The 16,476-nt window shown below is 34.7% G+C and overlaps 1 protein-coding gene across 4 annotated transcripts in view; it reads left to right on the forward strand.

Moving 5' to 3' along the window:
* The window catches only part of LOC144967114 (Na(+)/citrate cotransporter-like), a 28,348-nt gene extending 15,530 nt beyond the window's left edge, over positions 1-12,818 (forward strand). For all 4 annotated transcript variants that reach the window (XM_078903954.1, XM_078903956.1, XM_078903957.1 and 1 more), the window contains exons 8-15: positions 379-507; positions 1,418-1,507; positions 3,620-3,724; positions 5,349-5,461; positions 6,682-6,797; positions 8,207-8,368; positions 9,993-10,130; positions 11,251-12,818. In XM_078903954.1, the coding sequence (XP_078760080.1) occupies positions 379-507; positions 1,418-1,507; positions 3,620-3,724; positions 5,349-5,461; positions 6,682-6,797; positions 8,207-8,368; positions 9,993-10,130; positions 11,251-11,409 (1,012 nt within the window). In that variant the 3' untranslated portion in view covers positions 11,410-12,818. The remainder of the gene's footprint in view (positions 1-378; positions 508-1,417; positions 1,508-3,619; positions 3,725-5,348; positions 5,462-6,681; positions 6,798-8,206; positions 8,369-9,992; positions 10,131-11,250) is intronic.
* The last annotated feature ends 3,658 nt before the right edge of the window (positions 12,819-16,476 follow it).

Consider the following 16,476-nt stretch of genomic DNA (forward strand, 5'->3'; position numbering starts at 1 on the left):
ATTATTATTATTATTATTATTATTATTATTATTATTATTAACACTGAAGGAGTACATTAACCATTCTGAAGCGCTTTGGTCATGGTTACATACTGGAAATGCTCAATATAAGTGGGCTTATCTATTTGTTTGACTTGTAAATACGTAGGGTTTAAATAACTACTCTTTTTGTTTTGTTTTTTTTTTTTTTGTATTTTTCGTTTTATAATTTATTTCTGTAATTTATTGTTTACTTCGGTTTCCAATATCAGATTCTTCACAAGAGAAGGGATTTGTAAATGCGTAGGGTTTAAATAACTACTTTTGTGTTTATCTTATTTTTGACTTTATAATTTATTTTTATGATTTATTGTTTACTTCGGTTTCCAATTTTATCAGATTGTTCGCAAGAGAAGGGGGCACCAATCCAATCAACTTTGGGAACTGGCTGGCTGTGGGAGTCCCGATGTCTATCATCATATTCCTCTTTGTTTGGGGATGGCTATTGTTGTATTCCAGAGGGTTAAGGTATATGACTGTGTGTTTTATTATTATAGAAGGAACGGAATTGACGTCACTCAGCTCTTTATTATTGATTTTTATTAGACTGCCATTTTGTTGATAAGTTCTCACAAATAAATTATACCAATCAGACTATAATTGTTCAAGATTACACATAGAGTTTTGTGTAGTGAACGTTATAGATAGATCGAAGTTGACGTCACTCAGGTCTTTGTTATTGTTTTTTGCCACCCATGTTTATGAGTGATTCTCACTAAACTGTATTAACCTGACTAAACGATCATGGTTACACAAGTTTTGTGTGTTGGTCCGTTATACTTCCGGATGGCAATGTTGTGAGCTTCTTAGCCAAGCGCACACTATCTATATCCAGCTGGCGGATGTTGTGAGTATTTTACCTTAACGCATATCATCAATACTCGAACTGTCCAACGTGACAAAGCAGCTTCCTGTGGAGACGGTGTAAGGTGGTATTGCACAGGACTGCAAGGACCTGGCCTTCGCCTTCACTTTCAGCAACTTGTTTTTTTTTTACTGGAACTTACTTACTTATCCGAACCAGCGACCACCTGAGCTCTAGCCCTTCGGTCTTGTGCCATGACGTATTTTTACTGGAACAAAACATGTAATCACTATAGTGCACATTTTGCTGCGCTGCACTGCGGCAAATGCCTGGATTCTCTCAACCTTTGCTTGAGATACACTCTAAAGCCAGTTTTTCCCCCTCAAATTTGTGAATAATGTGAATTGTATATCATTTTGTTTTACTTTTATCTTTATCTTATCTATTTATCAATTAAAATCATCATATTGTCGCGGTTTCTTTTCTTTTTTTTTTGGGATTTAACTGACTTGTATGCCACTGTTATTATGATGAAATGCTCAATTCTATTGAATGCCGCTTACTATCTACCAGATGTCTGATGTGCTGGAAAAAGGACAAGACCTCGTATGAAAGAGTGAGGCAAATGCTTCAAAAGGAATACAACAGTTTAGGGCCAATGAGGTTAGAACTTTGTCAATAACCTAGAATTCCAAACTCGATGACCGAGAGAAAGCAATGGACAGCTTTTTCCTCCCATTTTTAAACTGTCTAATTTGCACCACATTTGAAAGAAATCGTATGAAAATTCAGATACCGTATTGTATACCCATATTTCAGTAGATTTAGAGGCGCTGTTACTCTTATAGGAGCCATGTCTTGGGTTAATAAAGAAAAGGCGTTTTGCTTAAGAAAATGTGTTGAATTATAAATAACAAAATAATGTTCAACTCTGTTGCTGAAAAGAGTAGGAAAGTGACCCAAAATTTAGATCAATATGAGAAAAACATTACTTTCAGATCGAAAGGTCCTGGGTTCGAGCGTCGCTCGACGCATAGTTGAGTCCGTGGAAATGGTCTTTACTCATATTACCTCATCGTACTCAGGTGTATAATGAGTATCTGACCATTAACAGCGTTATTTCTGTCGAAATAATTGTAATATCGCCTAATTCGAAGGTGGAATGAGCAATTCAAATGAGAGGTTGTTTTTCACACAAAAGCGGTATGAAGTGACCAGAATGTGAAAGCTGTTCAGGACGCGATTGCAATGACGCCAAAACAAGCTATTCGAAGGCGTAGTCGTAAATACAGTTTGCCAAAGGCTTGAGTCGAAGTTTTAAGAAAGACTTCAAAACAAAGCCATACCACATTTTCTTTACCAGTGAATAACTTAATACATTGCATTGGCGAGAAATGTAATGAGTGCTTGACTATTTCCTGAGGCATGTGAGGCTATGCGGAGTTTCTAGGGTCTGACTTTTTTTCTCCATCGCTATCTCAAAGACCAGATGCCAGGTTTTAAAAAACATCAGAATACTTTGTAATTTACTGAATAACCCAGTTGAAGCGCCTGTGAAATTTACCATACCTCCTCTCAGAATTTCGTCGTCAGAACACAGAAACTGCCCGTGATAGAGGCCATAATATTATGACGTCTTAGTAATGTTGTGCGAAGCTCGATTAAATAAACAATAATGTGAAATTGAATGTAAGCTTCAATTTAATTACAAAAACAGATCAAATAAATAAAGGAGCATACTATTTCCGGCCAACCAATGTATTTTTTATTCATCTTAACTAGGTCACTACCACATCATCTCATTCATCTGTGGTGTTTCATTCATCCTGTTTTGTTGATAAAGGGGAAACCCGAAACGTTAATTTGATCTGTTTTTATAATTAAATTGAAGCTTACATTCAATTTCACATTATTATTTATTTGGAGCGCCTTTAATAAATGGTAAAATAGGTAAAAAATTCATTGTATTATCAGTGTCAGGATACTTTCGCATATTTTGCACTAAACGGGTTTTGCTTCCTTAGTTGCTTTTTGACGGTCGTCGAGTTGGGGCCACCCATATATTTTTTTAAAGAGTTACATTTTATACTGTAGACCATATGTGGTCATGTCTATTTACAAAAACTAAAAGGCAAGTTAGAGTATAGAAAAATAATTTAGAAAGCATGATAGTTTTGTGTGCGTGGTTTATAAATCATGCATCTTCTCCACATTACTCTAATTCTGTCGCCACCACCACCAGCACACCACCTCATCCTCCTTCACTACTACTGCTACTACTACTACTACTACTAATACTTCTACTACTACTACTACTACTACTACTACTACTACTACTACTTCTACTACTACTACTACCACCACCACTACCTCCTCCTCCTCCTTCTCTTCCATCTTCTTCTTCTCCTTCTTATCACTTTTATTCCTCCTTGTAACAACAAAAACAACAACAACATTAATAATAAAATAATAATAATAATAATAATAATAATAATAATAATAATAATAATAATAATAATAATAATCACATCATCATCATCAATCACTTCATCATCATCATCATCATATATCATCAATCATATCATATCATATCAATCATCATATCATCATCATCATCATCATCACCATCATCATCATCATCATCATCATCATCATCATCATCACATCATCACATCATCATCATCATCATCATCATCATCATCACCACCATCATCACCATCATCATCATCAAAAAACACCTGTCTCAACTATGACTCATAATTTCGATATCGTCAGCTTTGCAGAGATTATAGTGAGCATCAACTTTGCAGCCATCGCATTACTCTGGATCACAAGGAAACCTGGTTTCATCCCTGGCTGGGGAAGCTTTTTCCACAAAGGGTAATTATTAACTCTCTCCTTACCAGTTATTTTCAAAATTTTACTCGAAATTTCATACTCACCCAACACAAAATGCATTTTTCAAACAGAATAGTAACGAGTATATTCTATATTCTTCATAACATGTGCTCTAAACTAAAACAATGTAAGATTTTATAGCTGCAACTATAACACAATGAAAATTAGAATAAGAAAACTGTTGGTTGTATCGTAACAAATGTGACGATTTTTCCTATAGGTGGTAAGTTGAGGATTAATCACTATTCTAACCTTATTTCAATGTACACTGATTCAATGCATAATAACTTTTTAGTCAACATTTTAATTATATTATATCGATCAATTAACTTTCAAATTGCAAAAACAAAAAACAAAAAACAAAAAATAATATCTGAAACTCAAGACTTTAAAAATTCCAATTTGATTAACAAATCATCTTTGAGAATTTTAAAGTAAAGTGTGATTTTTTCTTTTGCTTCTTCTTCTTCTTCTTCTTCTTCTTCTTCTTCTTCTTCTTCTTCTTCTTCTTCTTCTTCTTTCTTCTTTCTTCCTTTTCTTCTTCCTTTTCTTCTTCTTCCTTTCTTCTTCTTCTTCTTCTTCTTCCTTTCTTCTTCTTCTTCTTCTTCTTCTTCTTCTTCTTCTTCTTCTTCTTCTTCTTCTCTCGCCCTCTCACTTTCTCTCTCTCTTCTTCCTGCTACTTTCATTCCCTGTCACTCCAAAACTTCGAATACCATAATTCTCTCAACCTGTTGCCATTTCTTTAATCCTGCACGGCTTAGAGTGAATAAAATAATTTTATTTAAATTCAAAATCGGAGATACGCTCCATTAATAATATGTGCACATGCGTCAATTGCAGTATTGAATGATAAGGTGACAATTGAGTTTAAATTTAACAGTGTACTATATCAGTCTGAGCAACACTATGCCTGTTCAACATAGTTTAATGACATTATTTTGTCATTTTAAGATTCCTTTACAACATGAGCCATATGATGATTATCGACCTGGAATAAGTGACGTCGTTTAGCAAAATGTTGATATGTGATGATATATATATCATACATACATATCACTATATACATACTATCTACTTAACTACTATACTACTTATCTACTACTACTACTACTACTACTCTACTATACTCTACTAAATATGCTACATTGCGTCAATGGAGTAAATAATAACAATACATTGATTTACATTTACACTTCCTATTCTCCTACCATCTCCTCCTCTTCCTTTCACTATTCTCTACTACTATTCTTCTATCTCTTTATTTATATTTCCTTTCACATGACATTATTGGATTATAATAATATATTTTAGAAATTTATATATTATATATATATATATATATATATTATTATATATAATATATATTATATATTATTATTATATTATTTTCTATTACTACTACTACTATTTTCTCTCTTCTTATCTTCTTCTTCTCTCTCTTCTTCTTCTTCTTCTTCTTCTTCTTCTTCTTCTTCTTCTTCTTCTTCTTCTTCTTCTTCTTCTTGTTATTATTATCATTATTGGTATTATTATTATTATCATCATCATCATCATCATCATCATCATCATCATCATCATCATCATCATCATCACCATTATTTTACAGGTATGTAGGGGACTCATGCCCTGCCGTGTTGATATCCGTCCTGTTGTTTATACTACCGGCGTATCCCATACCATGGCAGAGGTGTAAGGGGCAGGCTGACGACAATAATATAGGTGTGTATTAACTCACTCAATCCTAGAGATTTTTGCTACTTCTCAAAATTGGAAAAAAATGTAGGTATTAAAAATGAGAATGTACCTTGATACCTTTATTTAACTACCATTAACATGTAAAAACTAAAAACATTAGCTTTGATACTACGCCTATAATTTGTCTCAGAAAAATGTAATAAATAGACATGGGGTAAAAGTAATCCCGGGTAAACTACGGATATAGTCGGTGTTAGGATTGAGTGAGTTAAATCAGTTATCTGTCGTAGTCTAAGAAAACACGTATTTAAACTTTTGGCCAGAAAACTCGTCCTTCAAAAAATCGATTGATTTAAATAATCCCCAAACCTCGCATTTTTACCGTCGTTTCTAAAGCGTGTAACTGACAACATCAAGTGCTTGCCACCCTTTTGATAGGACAATGATTGAGCACGGCTACATATTTTACGCAGCAACATATTTTACGCAATATCAAATTTAGACTACTGGTGCTGATATGACCTAAATGTGTTGCAAACGCCGTAAAACCCTTAAAAACAAACAAAACAAATTTAGACTTAAACGCAGATATCCATGCACTGTTCGAAATAAGTGAGGTCGAAGAGAGAGGGAAATGTATGCAGAAAATTCGATCTAATTTAGATTGAGCTAAATCTGTTAGTCGAGTGCTCTTGCTATTGAATCAAAAATCTCCTACTAGGATTTTAAAAAAAGGTAATTACGTTCAAAGTTATTCAATTCATTTGGATTAAAATAAGTTGTTTTATCCCCCTGCTATGTAATATTTATAAATCTATGGTGAACAATCAATTTGTTGTGTTGTTATCGGCTATGTGGTCTAGTGGTATGACACTCGCTTTCGGATCGGAAGGTCCTGTTCGAGCCTCGCTCGGCGCATAGTTGAGTCCTTGGAGAAGGCTCTTTACTCACATTCTCTCATCGTACTCAGGTGTAAAATGAGTACCTGGCCATTAACAGCGTTGTCTCTGTCCCAAAAATTTGTACTATCGCCTGACAGGCGTCATGTCTCGTCCTACATGTTATGTGTTGCTGTTGGCCCGGGACCCCTTGTAAAGCGCTTTTAGCACATTTTAGTGGATATTGCTCTATATAAAAGCTCAAAAAAAAAAAAAAAAAAAAAAAAAAAAAAAAAAAAAAAAAAAAAAACAAACAAAAACAATCAACTTCGGAATGATTGGGAAATATCTATCCTCCATTTTCAGACCAGTCCAAGTGGAAATATGAACCAATCCTCGACTGGGAGACAGTGGTTCGTCGACTGGCTTGGGGTGTCCTACTTTTGATGGGAGGGGGATTTGCTTTGGCATTGGGATGCGAGGTAATATGAAAAATAATAATAATAATAATAATAAATAATATATATAATATAATTAATAATAATAATAAATAATAATACGATCTTTATTGTCCCATAAATATGGCAATTTGTCATTTAGTTACACTTGTTATAAACGTTAAACGATAACTGTAACATTGAACAATATTTCACTCCTATTATTCTCTCTCGTACTCTCACTTCTCTCTCATCTCCTCTCATCTTCTCTCTCTCTCTCCTCCTCTCTTCTTTCACACGTGCGATATACACAACATAAACATATTCATTTCGTTGATTAAATTTGTTACGATTGTGGCAATTTGACACCAAAAATTATCATCATTATCAATTGGTCAGTTAATCTTACATTAAATAAATTAATCATAAATTAATATGACAAATAGTGGTAACGGTAACATTTTGATACCTCCTACATTCTTTGCACCCATCAGTTAGTATGCTGAATGTCGTATGACTCACTAATAGACAGTATGCGCTTGGCTAAGAAGTTCATAACATTGCTCATCTGGTAATATTACGGACCAACAGACAAACTGTGTGTATCATGAACGTTTATAGTCAGGTTAATACAGTTCAGTGAGCTTACTCATAAACGCGGATGGCAAAAAACAATAACAAAGATCCATGAGTGACGTTCATCTTCGAACTAATATCGCCTTTGATTGTATTGTTGTTGTTGTTGTAAAGTTTAGTCATGTGCCCACAAATTTTATCTGGCTACCATTTTTATGGATTTTTAGGGATCAAAGAAGTTAAAATACCAAGAAGTTTCATGAAACAAGGAGTCACTAATTTAACGACCATCAGCAAAAACTGATGGTAAGAAGTGTGTCGGTTAAACCAGTTACTCAACCGATAAAATATCTAATAATAATGAATATATATATAATATCTATATTATATTTGTTTATTTAAAATATATGTTTAATATTTATGATATTTATTTATGATATATAAATAAATACAAAATGTTAAAAACATGATATATATAATATAAATTAATATTATATAATTTTAAAATTGATAATATTATATATATATATATATATATATATATAATATATATATATATATATATATATATATATATATATATATATATATATACACATTGGCCTCGTTATTGGCAGTATCAATTCAGAGAACACCACCATAAATCATTATTACTGCCAATACTACCACCGTTCATCATCGTCGTCGTCATCATCATCATCGCATCATCATCACCATCGTTACCACCGTCGTCGTCGTCGTCGTCGATGTCATCATGTCGTCATCACCATCATCATTATCACTAGTACACGCTTCAACCTCATAATCATCATCTCTTCGTTAACCGTTCACCCCATCATAGACCTTTATTATACTACACATTCCTTTACCCCCCTCAGAAATCCGGCCTTTCAGCCTGGGTGTCTGATCACATGGAAGTCATGTCAGACTTGCCTCCCTGGATCATCGCCATGGTCCTGACTATTGTAGTAGCTATGGCAACGGAAGTCACAAGTAACGCAGCCACTGTTTCCCTTTTTGCGCCAATTGTAGGAGACTTTGTGAGTTTGGCTAATCTTATTGTGTTTTTTTATATTTTTACTATCTATCACACCTAACTCACAAACCATTTACAAAACCACTATTCTTTTTATGTTATTTGGTGTGCTAAACACAAATTATATGACCATGAAATAAGTTGCAAACTAATGATGATGACTGAGCTTTTATATAGCGCAATATCCACTAAATGTGCTCAAAGCGCTTTACAAGGGGCCGCTGGTCAACAACAACCGTTAATATTTAGGACGGGACATGGCGCCTGTTAGGCGATGTTCCAATTGTTCGGACAGAGACAACGCTGTTAACGGCCATGTACTCATTTTACACCTGAATATGGTGAGAGAATGTGAGTAAAGAGCCTTCTCCAAGGACTCAACTATGCGCCGAGCGAGGCTCGAACCCATGCCCTTCCGATCCGAAACGAGTGTCATACCACTAGACCCATAACTAACAAATTTTGTATAAAATACTTTTATTGTCTATACTCTTTTGTTGTTCTTGGCGGACAAGTTTGTATTGGCCCATATATTATGTTATCTTTTCTTAGTTTTATAACATTTCATGGCTGGGTGATTGAAAAGGGGGAAAGGGGGGAGTGGGAGGTCTCCACCTCGAAAATTGAGAAGGGGATCAAGGAAATCTTCCTCTGAAAGTTAATAAAAATTAGTACCGTCAACTGGGGCTACTTAGGCCCCCCGGGGTAACTTAGGCTACTTACTGAAAACAAGATTGCTTATTTTAAAAGATAAATTACATGTAGCTTTTATCTTTTAAATAATTAGAACCCGATAGATCTAATAAGCACTCATTAATTTAACTTTATAAAAGCAACCTTTTTTATTCTACTAAGTGGCCTAAGTAACCCCGGATGGCCTAAGTAACCCCGGATGGCCTAAGTAACCCCGGATGGCCTAAGTAACCCCGGATGGCGGTCTCGAATGGAAACAACGGATGAATGTAAATAAGAATGGTAAAAAAACAAGCATTTGCTTTTTTTTTTTAAAAAAGAAAGAAACGGGGGGGTGGGTGATTCTTCCAAATTCAAAGTTTGTCCGTTAATTGGCGATAGTGGGCAATTGTATCTAAATGTATCTGTTTGTTCCGCTTATTTTATGTTTGGGGGGGGGGGGGGGGGGGGGGGGGGGGGGGTGGATTCTTTCCAAAATTCAAAGTTTGTCAAGTTATTTGCGATAGTGGGCAATAGTATCTAAATCTACCTGTTAGTTCCGCTTATTTATTTGGGGTGGGGGTTGGGGAACGTTACCCTATAATTGATCCACCATCGAAAAGATTGAATTATTTAATGAAATAATGTTCAGCTCTCGTAATCACCAGTGGCGTGACATGCTTACAGTTACAGTATAGGGTGGTGCCAGAAAATGACTTAAAACATGCTATAATATTTTTAAATACAAAAGAAGGAAAAAAAAAACTAAAGAAAAGACTTACTCAAATAAATAAGAGGCGGTTATATACCATTTCTCAGTTTTTAATTTTTTTTTTTTTAATGCTGTAATCCATTTTAAAAAGATGGACGCGGTGCCAGGCACCAAATCAACCAATATAGCCACGCCCCTGAGTACTCACTGATACTTGTTACGTATCTTACATTGATATCCTCAGGCACTCAGATTGGGGATTAATCCTTTATACTTCATGTTACCTGTCTCTGTGGCGTGTTCTCTCGCCTTTCTCCTCCCTGTCGCCACACCTCCCAACGCCATTGTGTTTTCATCTGGCTATCTTCAAGTCAAAGACATGGTAAGAAAAGCAGGAGCAGTAGTAGTAGTAGAAGTTGTAGTAGTAGTAGTAGTAGTAGTAGTAGTAGTAGTAGTAGTAGTAGTAGTCGTAGTAGTAGTAGTAGTATAGTAGTAGTAGTATAGTAGTAGTAGTAGTAGTAGTAGTAGTAGTAGTAGTAGTAGTAGTAGTAGTAGTAGTAGTAGTAGTAGTTGTAGTAGTAATAGTATTAGTAGTTATTGTTGTGGTATGATAGTAGTAGTAGTAGTAGTAGTAGTAATAGTAGTAGTAGTAGTAGTAGTATTAGTAGTAGTAGTATAGTAGTAGTAGTAGTAGTAGTAGTAGATAGTAGTATAATATAATAATAATAATAATATAATAATAGTAGTAGTATAGTAGTAGTAGTAGTAGTAGTAGTAGTATAGTAAGTAAGTATAGTAGTTGAAGAGTAGCAGTAGTAGTAGTTGAAGTAGTAGTAGTAAGTAGTAGTAGTAGTAGTAAGTAGTAGTAGTAGTAGTAGTAGCAGTAGTAGTAGTAGTAGAGTAAGTAGTAGTAGTAGAGTAGTAGTAGTAGTAGTAGTAGTAGTAGTAGTAATAGTAGTAGTAATAGTAGTAGTAGTAGTAGTAGTAGTAGTAGTAGTAGTAGTAGTAGTAGTAGTAGTAGTAGTAGTAGTAGTAGTAATAGTAGTAGTATAGTAGTAGTATGTAGTAGTAGTATAGTAGTAGTAGTAGTAGTAGCAGCAGTAGTAGTAGTAGTAGTAGTAGTAGTAGTAGTAGTAGTAGTAGTAGTAGTAGTAGTAGTAGTAGTTGTAATAATAGTAGTAGTAATAATAGTAGTAATAGTAGTAGTAGTAGTAGTAGTAGTAGTAGTAGTAGTAGTAGTAGTAGTAGTAGTAGTAGTAGTAATAGTAGTAGTAGTAGTAGTAGTAGTAGTAGTAGTAGTAGTAGTAGTAGTAGTAGTAGTAGTAGTAGTAGTAGTAATAGTAATATTAGCAGTGGCAGCGCCAGCAATACATGGACCGTATAGTCTATTAATGAGAAAAATATGAAGTAAATATGCAAATATTTCTATTTTTGGCTGTTGCGAATTTGAAACCATTCTTTATCTTTTGAAATAACTTAATTATCAATGTATATCCCCGCAGGTCCTGGCAGGAATCCTTATAAACATCATTTCCGTCCTCACAGTCACCCTTGGCCTTAACACATGGGTCACCGATCTCTATGACCTTTCTTCGATGCCCGCCGGTTTCAATTCAACGATGACGACTACGACATCAAGATCTATTATCAATTTAAGATGATTTGGGTGCTCCTACACCACAAAAATCAGTGCTGTACTACCGGACTCTGAAAAAATAATCACATTTGAAGGACGAGTTTTCTGGCCAAAATTTAAAACTTGTTTTTTTTATTGTTTGTATTTTTTTTTCACAGCAAGACAATTAGACGTCTATCTATAATCGAGAACAAAAATTGTGAAATTATCAGAAATTAATTAAACACCGTGATGAACCATTTACATTTTTTTGTGGACACGAATTTAGCACGTAAATGAAGGTAGAAGCCAGAGAAGGTTAGAAGATCGTAATCAAGTCAGAGGAGCGTAAAAAATAAGAATTGAGCTTTATATAGCGCACTATCCACTAAATATGCTCAAAGCGCTTTACAAGGGGTCCCTGGTCAACAGCAACATTTAACATGTAGGACGGGACATGACGCCTGTTAGGCGATATTACAATTTTTCGGACAAAGACAACGCTGTTAACGGCCAGGTACTCATTTTACACCTGAGTACGGTGAGAGAATGTGAGTAAAGAGCCTTTTCCAAGGACTCAACTATGCGCCGAGCGCGAGGCTCGAACCAAGGACATTCCGATCCGAAAGCGAGTGTCATACCACTAGACCACATAGCCGTAACTATGTAATATTATGATCGTGAAATAGATATCGAGTTTGCGGCAATAACAGATGTGACAACTTTTTCTGATCGTCCCTACTCTACAATAATATATGACCAATCGCCCCAAAACGGTATTTTGGCGAGGTGAACCTGATGAATCAAATAGGATTTTAATCTAACGTTATGAAACTTGAGTAAAAATAAATGTTTACATTGAGGAGGGTCAGTTTTGATTCTTAAACTTAAAAAAAAACAAAAACAACAAAAATTTAGAATTCTATGTTCTTATAGTTTTTTACTATTACCATTATTTTACTATGAATTCTTCTTTGATACTGTCTGAATCAATCAAGAAATTTATGATTGCAGGTTCTAAATGTATTTTTTATTCATTTATATACTCAAACTCAGCTCTAAATATATTTTTCATTCTTTAATATACACAAACTCAGAGACATAATAAAAGTGACACCACGTACTTGCAAACGACTTAATGTACAGCAGATCTTTACTATGCATGCTCCAATATAATATTATGTAATGAGTTGCCGAATTTACATATTTGTATTCGCAAGATTTTAATGTTTGCATGCTATCATTTATCTTAAATGTATTTTTTGAAGGTTATTCATTGGAATGATTCGTATATTATTATACCGGAAAGATTCAATTATTTATGAATCTCTCTCACTGAACTTATCGTTTTTTTTTTCATTATATATCATGTGTATCGCCACTTTCATTCAATTGTATTGTATGATGTTATGAAAATGGGAACAACCTTGTGAAATAAATAATGTTTAAATATTATGCAAAACAACTTACCCCTTTATTGTAATACCATTGACGCGTGTTGATATTTTTTTATTTAAAAATATATTATTCCTCGGAGTAATAAATATCGTAGATATGCAGCCGTTTCATTCTAACATTTTTAAAAAGATTACGCATATTTTCTTCCTTTTTACTGGCGCTGATATGACCTTCTGGTGTTGCAAGCGCCGTAAAACCCTTAAAAACAAACAAAACATACTGATAAAGATTAACAAATTTGATCTGCCGTGGAACACAGGACCTATGGTTCACAACAACCTTTCGCGTTGAAATTTCGTTTCATAAAAAAGCGCATCGGTAGCTCAAATAATTAATTTAGTTTTAGATGTCTACTGACGCTTTTGGAACTCTTTTCGGCGCCAAAGAATAGGAAGATTTTACACAAGACATACAGAATAATATGTAAATGGTACAGCCTAGTGCTTGCAATGCTCTTTAGTTGCATGGTTCTAAAGAATAATAATGAGAAAAAGTGGAATAATTAACAAATGTAGAACCGAGCGGTAATAAAGACACTAAAGGAAATAAAAAACAAATAAAAAAATAAAAGAATAAAGGACACACAGCAAGAGTAACCATCCCAACATCAAAAACAGACGCCCACATGTATTCGTTTTTCCCTTCCACTGCCCGACTATGGAATAGCCTCCCAGCTGAAGTGGCTGAAAACGGTTGCCAACATGCCTTCACACGATTGCTAGAGTTCACAACGTGACTTTTTAATCTATGTGTGTTTTTTTTAAAAATTAGTATTATGTGCAGAGTTTTAGCAAGTTTAAAATGTAAAACCCTACAAACTGTGGAGTGATCCTCGACAATATTGGAGGTTTTCACAAGACGAAGAAGAAGAAGAAAAAGACCTTAGCCAAGTCTGAGACTACCCAAAGTTTTATGCAAATTCCCAGAATGGAATCCCCATCAAAAGGGCAAACTCATATTTTGGTTTATAATTTATCAATCCTGACTGTGCTAAGGTCAATATTGCTGCTGGTTTCTACTTTTGTTAATTATTCCACTTTCTCTCATTCTTCACTTGAATTGAACCATGCAACTAAAGAGTATTGCTCAATCACTCACTCACTCAATCCTCTCCTGCTGGCACTTGGGGCGATGCAAGGGATTTCCCTTTCCACCTGGTCCAGTCAGCAACTATTCTTGGGGCTACCTCGAGAGACAGACCTCACTGCTTTAAGTCCCTTTCCACGGTACATCTCCAGCTCTCCTTGGAGGCAGCCTGGTATCCTTTTTCCTTGGGGTGTCCATCACAGAGCCTTCCTTGTTAGTGTTTCTTCAGGTCTGCGACAGACATGCCCCAATCATTGTCATTGTCACCCTCTGCTTTTAATTAGACTCCCCAGAGACTCCGCCTCCGCTCTAACTCTCATTGCAAGCACGGGGCATTAACATTTTCTTATTATCCTGTTTGTGAGGGCTCGTTTTAATCTACAGAGTTCATTATGGTCCTCTCTTTATTTTTCCTAATATTAATACCAATCTTTAAATTACAGGAAGGCAGATCTGTCAATAAACAGGAAAAGAATAATTCCCCACCAAAAAATAAATAAATAAAACAACAAAAATTATTTTAAAATTGAATCAAACCAAGCCAAAACAAAACGAAACAAAACAGAACATATGTGACCCTCCGCCTGGAAAACGAAGAAAACCGGTTTTAAAGTGGAAATGGTCAAAATTATCAAATTTCAGTTTTTGGTTGTTTCAGAAACTACAATAATTTTTCTACATGAAAACATAATAATTCAACATAAACATTGACGATAAGTTATATAAATTTCAAGTTTAAAAATGCAACTATCAGTGACACATTCAAAACGAGAGTTGACTTTCTCTCAGAGAGCCACCCTTTCCAAAGCTTAGTAATACCGAGTCTTTTTCTCCACCAATAAGATGTAAGATATCACAGCAAAGGGCGTGTCTTTATCTATCTCAGAGAAAGCATGACTGTTTCCACAATTTCATGGTTCAACCAATAATGAACTTTAAAAACTGTAAACAAGTCTAGGTTTTTCCCTGACAACCTTACAAATGAATGATTCTGATTGGTCAACGCTCATCACATGCGCTGTGGTTGTAGGCCATAATGCTCGGGCGATGCTTCATGACGTCAGCATGCGTGTGTTACATACGTGTGTGTTTGTGCATTTTGATACACACCACGTGCTTTTATATCTGTGTCTAGCTGTATTGGGTAATGATTGTGGTGGGGGTCCTCCTTTGTCCCTCTTTAATATTATTCATGAAACTATAGGACATGCTAAGACTTAATAGGACAACAGTTGCCTAATCTACACTTACGGATGTTGTAGATAAACTTAATTAGTACAAAAGCAGAATAATAGATGGGGCTCAACAATTAATTAATGTAACTAAAATGAAATGGATAATAAACAGACAGCAGACAACATAATGGTAAATAGATATGTAACTAGAATAATAGAAATAGATAGATAAACAGACAGACAGACATTTTAGATGGGATAGATAGATATAGTAGATAATAGATAGATAGATAGAATAGATAGATAGATAGATAGATAGATAAATAGATAGATAGATAGATAGTGATAGATAGATAGATAGATGATAGATAGATAGTAGATAGATAGATGATAGATAGATAGATAGATAGATAGATAGATAGATGATAGAAATAGATAGATAGATAGATAGATAGATAGATAGATAGATGATAGATAGAAGTAGATAGATAGATAGATAGATAGATAGATAGATAGATAGATAGATAGATAGATAGATAGAAGATAGATAGATAGATAGATAGATAGATAGATAGATAGATAGATAGATAGATAGATAGATGATAGATAGATAGATAGATAGATAGATAGATAGATGAGTGATGGATGGATGGATGGATGGATGGAATGGATGGAGATGGGTGGTGGTGTGGTGGTGATATTGTGTCTAGCTGTATTGGGTAATGATTGTGGTGGGGGTCTCTTTGTCTCTTTAATATTATTCATGAAATTATAGGATATGCTAAGATAATAGGAAAAGTTGCTAACTACACTTACAGAGATTGTTAGTAGGATAAAGCATTAATTAAGTACAGAAAGCAGAGATGATAGATAGAGCTTCAATCAGTTTATGATCTGTAATAACAATGAAATGGATAAGTAAACAGACGGGACAGGACAAACCTATTATGATAAGAATATGTAGATAATAGTGATACGCTAAGGAAGATAGATGAAGAGATCAGACAGACAGACAATGTGATAGTACTAGATATAGATAAGCTAGATAGATAGATAGATAGATAGATAGAAGATAGATAGATAGATAGATAGATAGATAGATAGATAGATAGATAGATGATGGGTGGTGGGTGGTGGGTGGATAGATAGATAGATAGATAGATAGATAGATAGGTAGGTAGATGAAGGGGAGAGAGAGACAAACAGAGAGAGAGAGAGAGAGAGAGAGAGAGAGAGAAGAGAGAGAGAGAGAGAGAGAGAGAGAGGAGAGAGATGTTCGTTTTGTCGTGCTTTCTTTGTATACTGAAAGAAAGGGGGGGGGGGGGGGTTCTTTTTAGACAATGAACAATGTGGTGGAACGCTAAGGAAAACTTGAGAGATTCAATAACATGTTT

The sequence above is a fragment of the Berghia stephanieae genome, chromosome 3, assembly GCF_034508935.2.
Source record: "Berghia stephanieae isolate SIO BIC M18660-M18661 chromosome 3, UCSD_Bste_1.3, whole genome shotgun sequence".
NCBI lineage: Eukaryota > Metazoa > Mollusca > Gastropoda > Nudibranchia > Aeolidiidae > Berghia > Berghia stephanieae.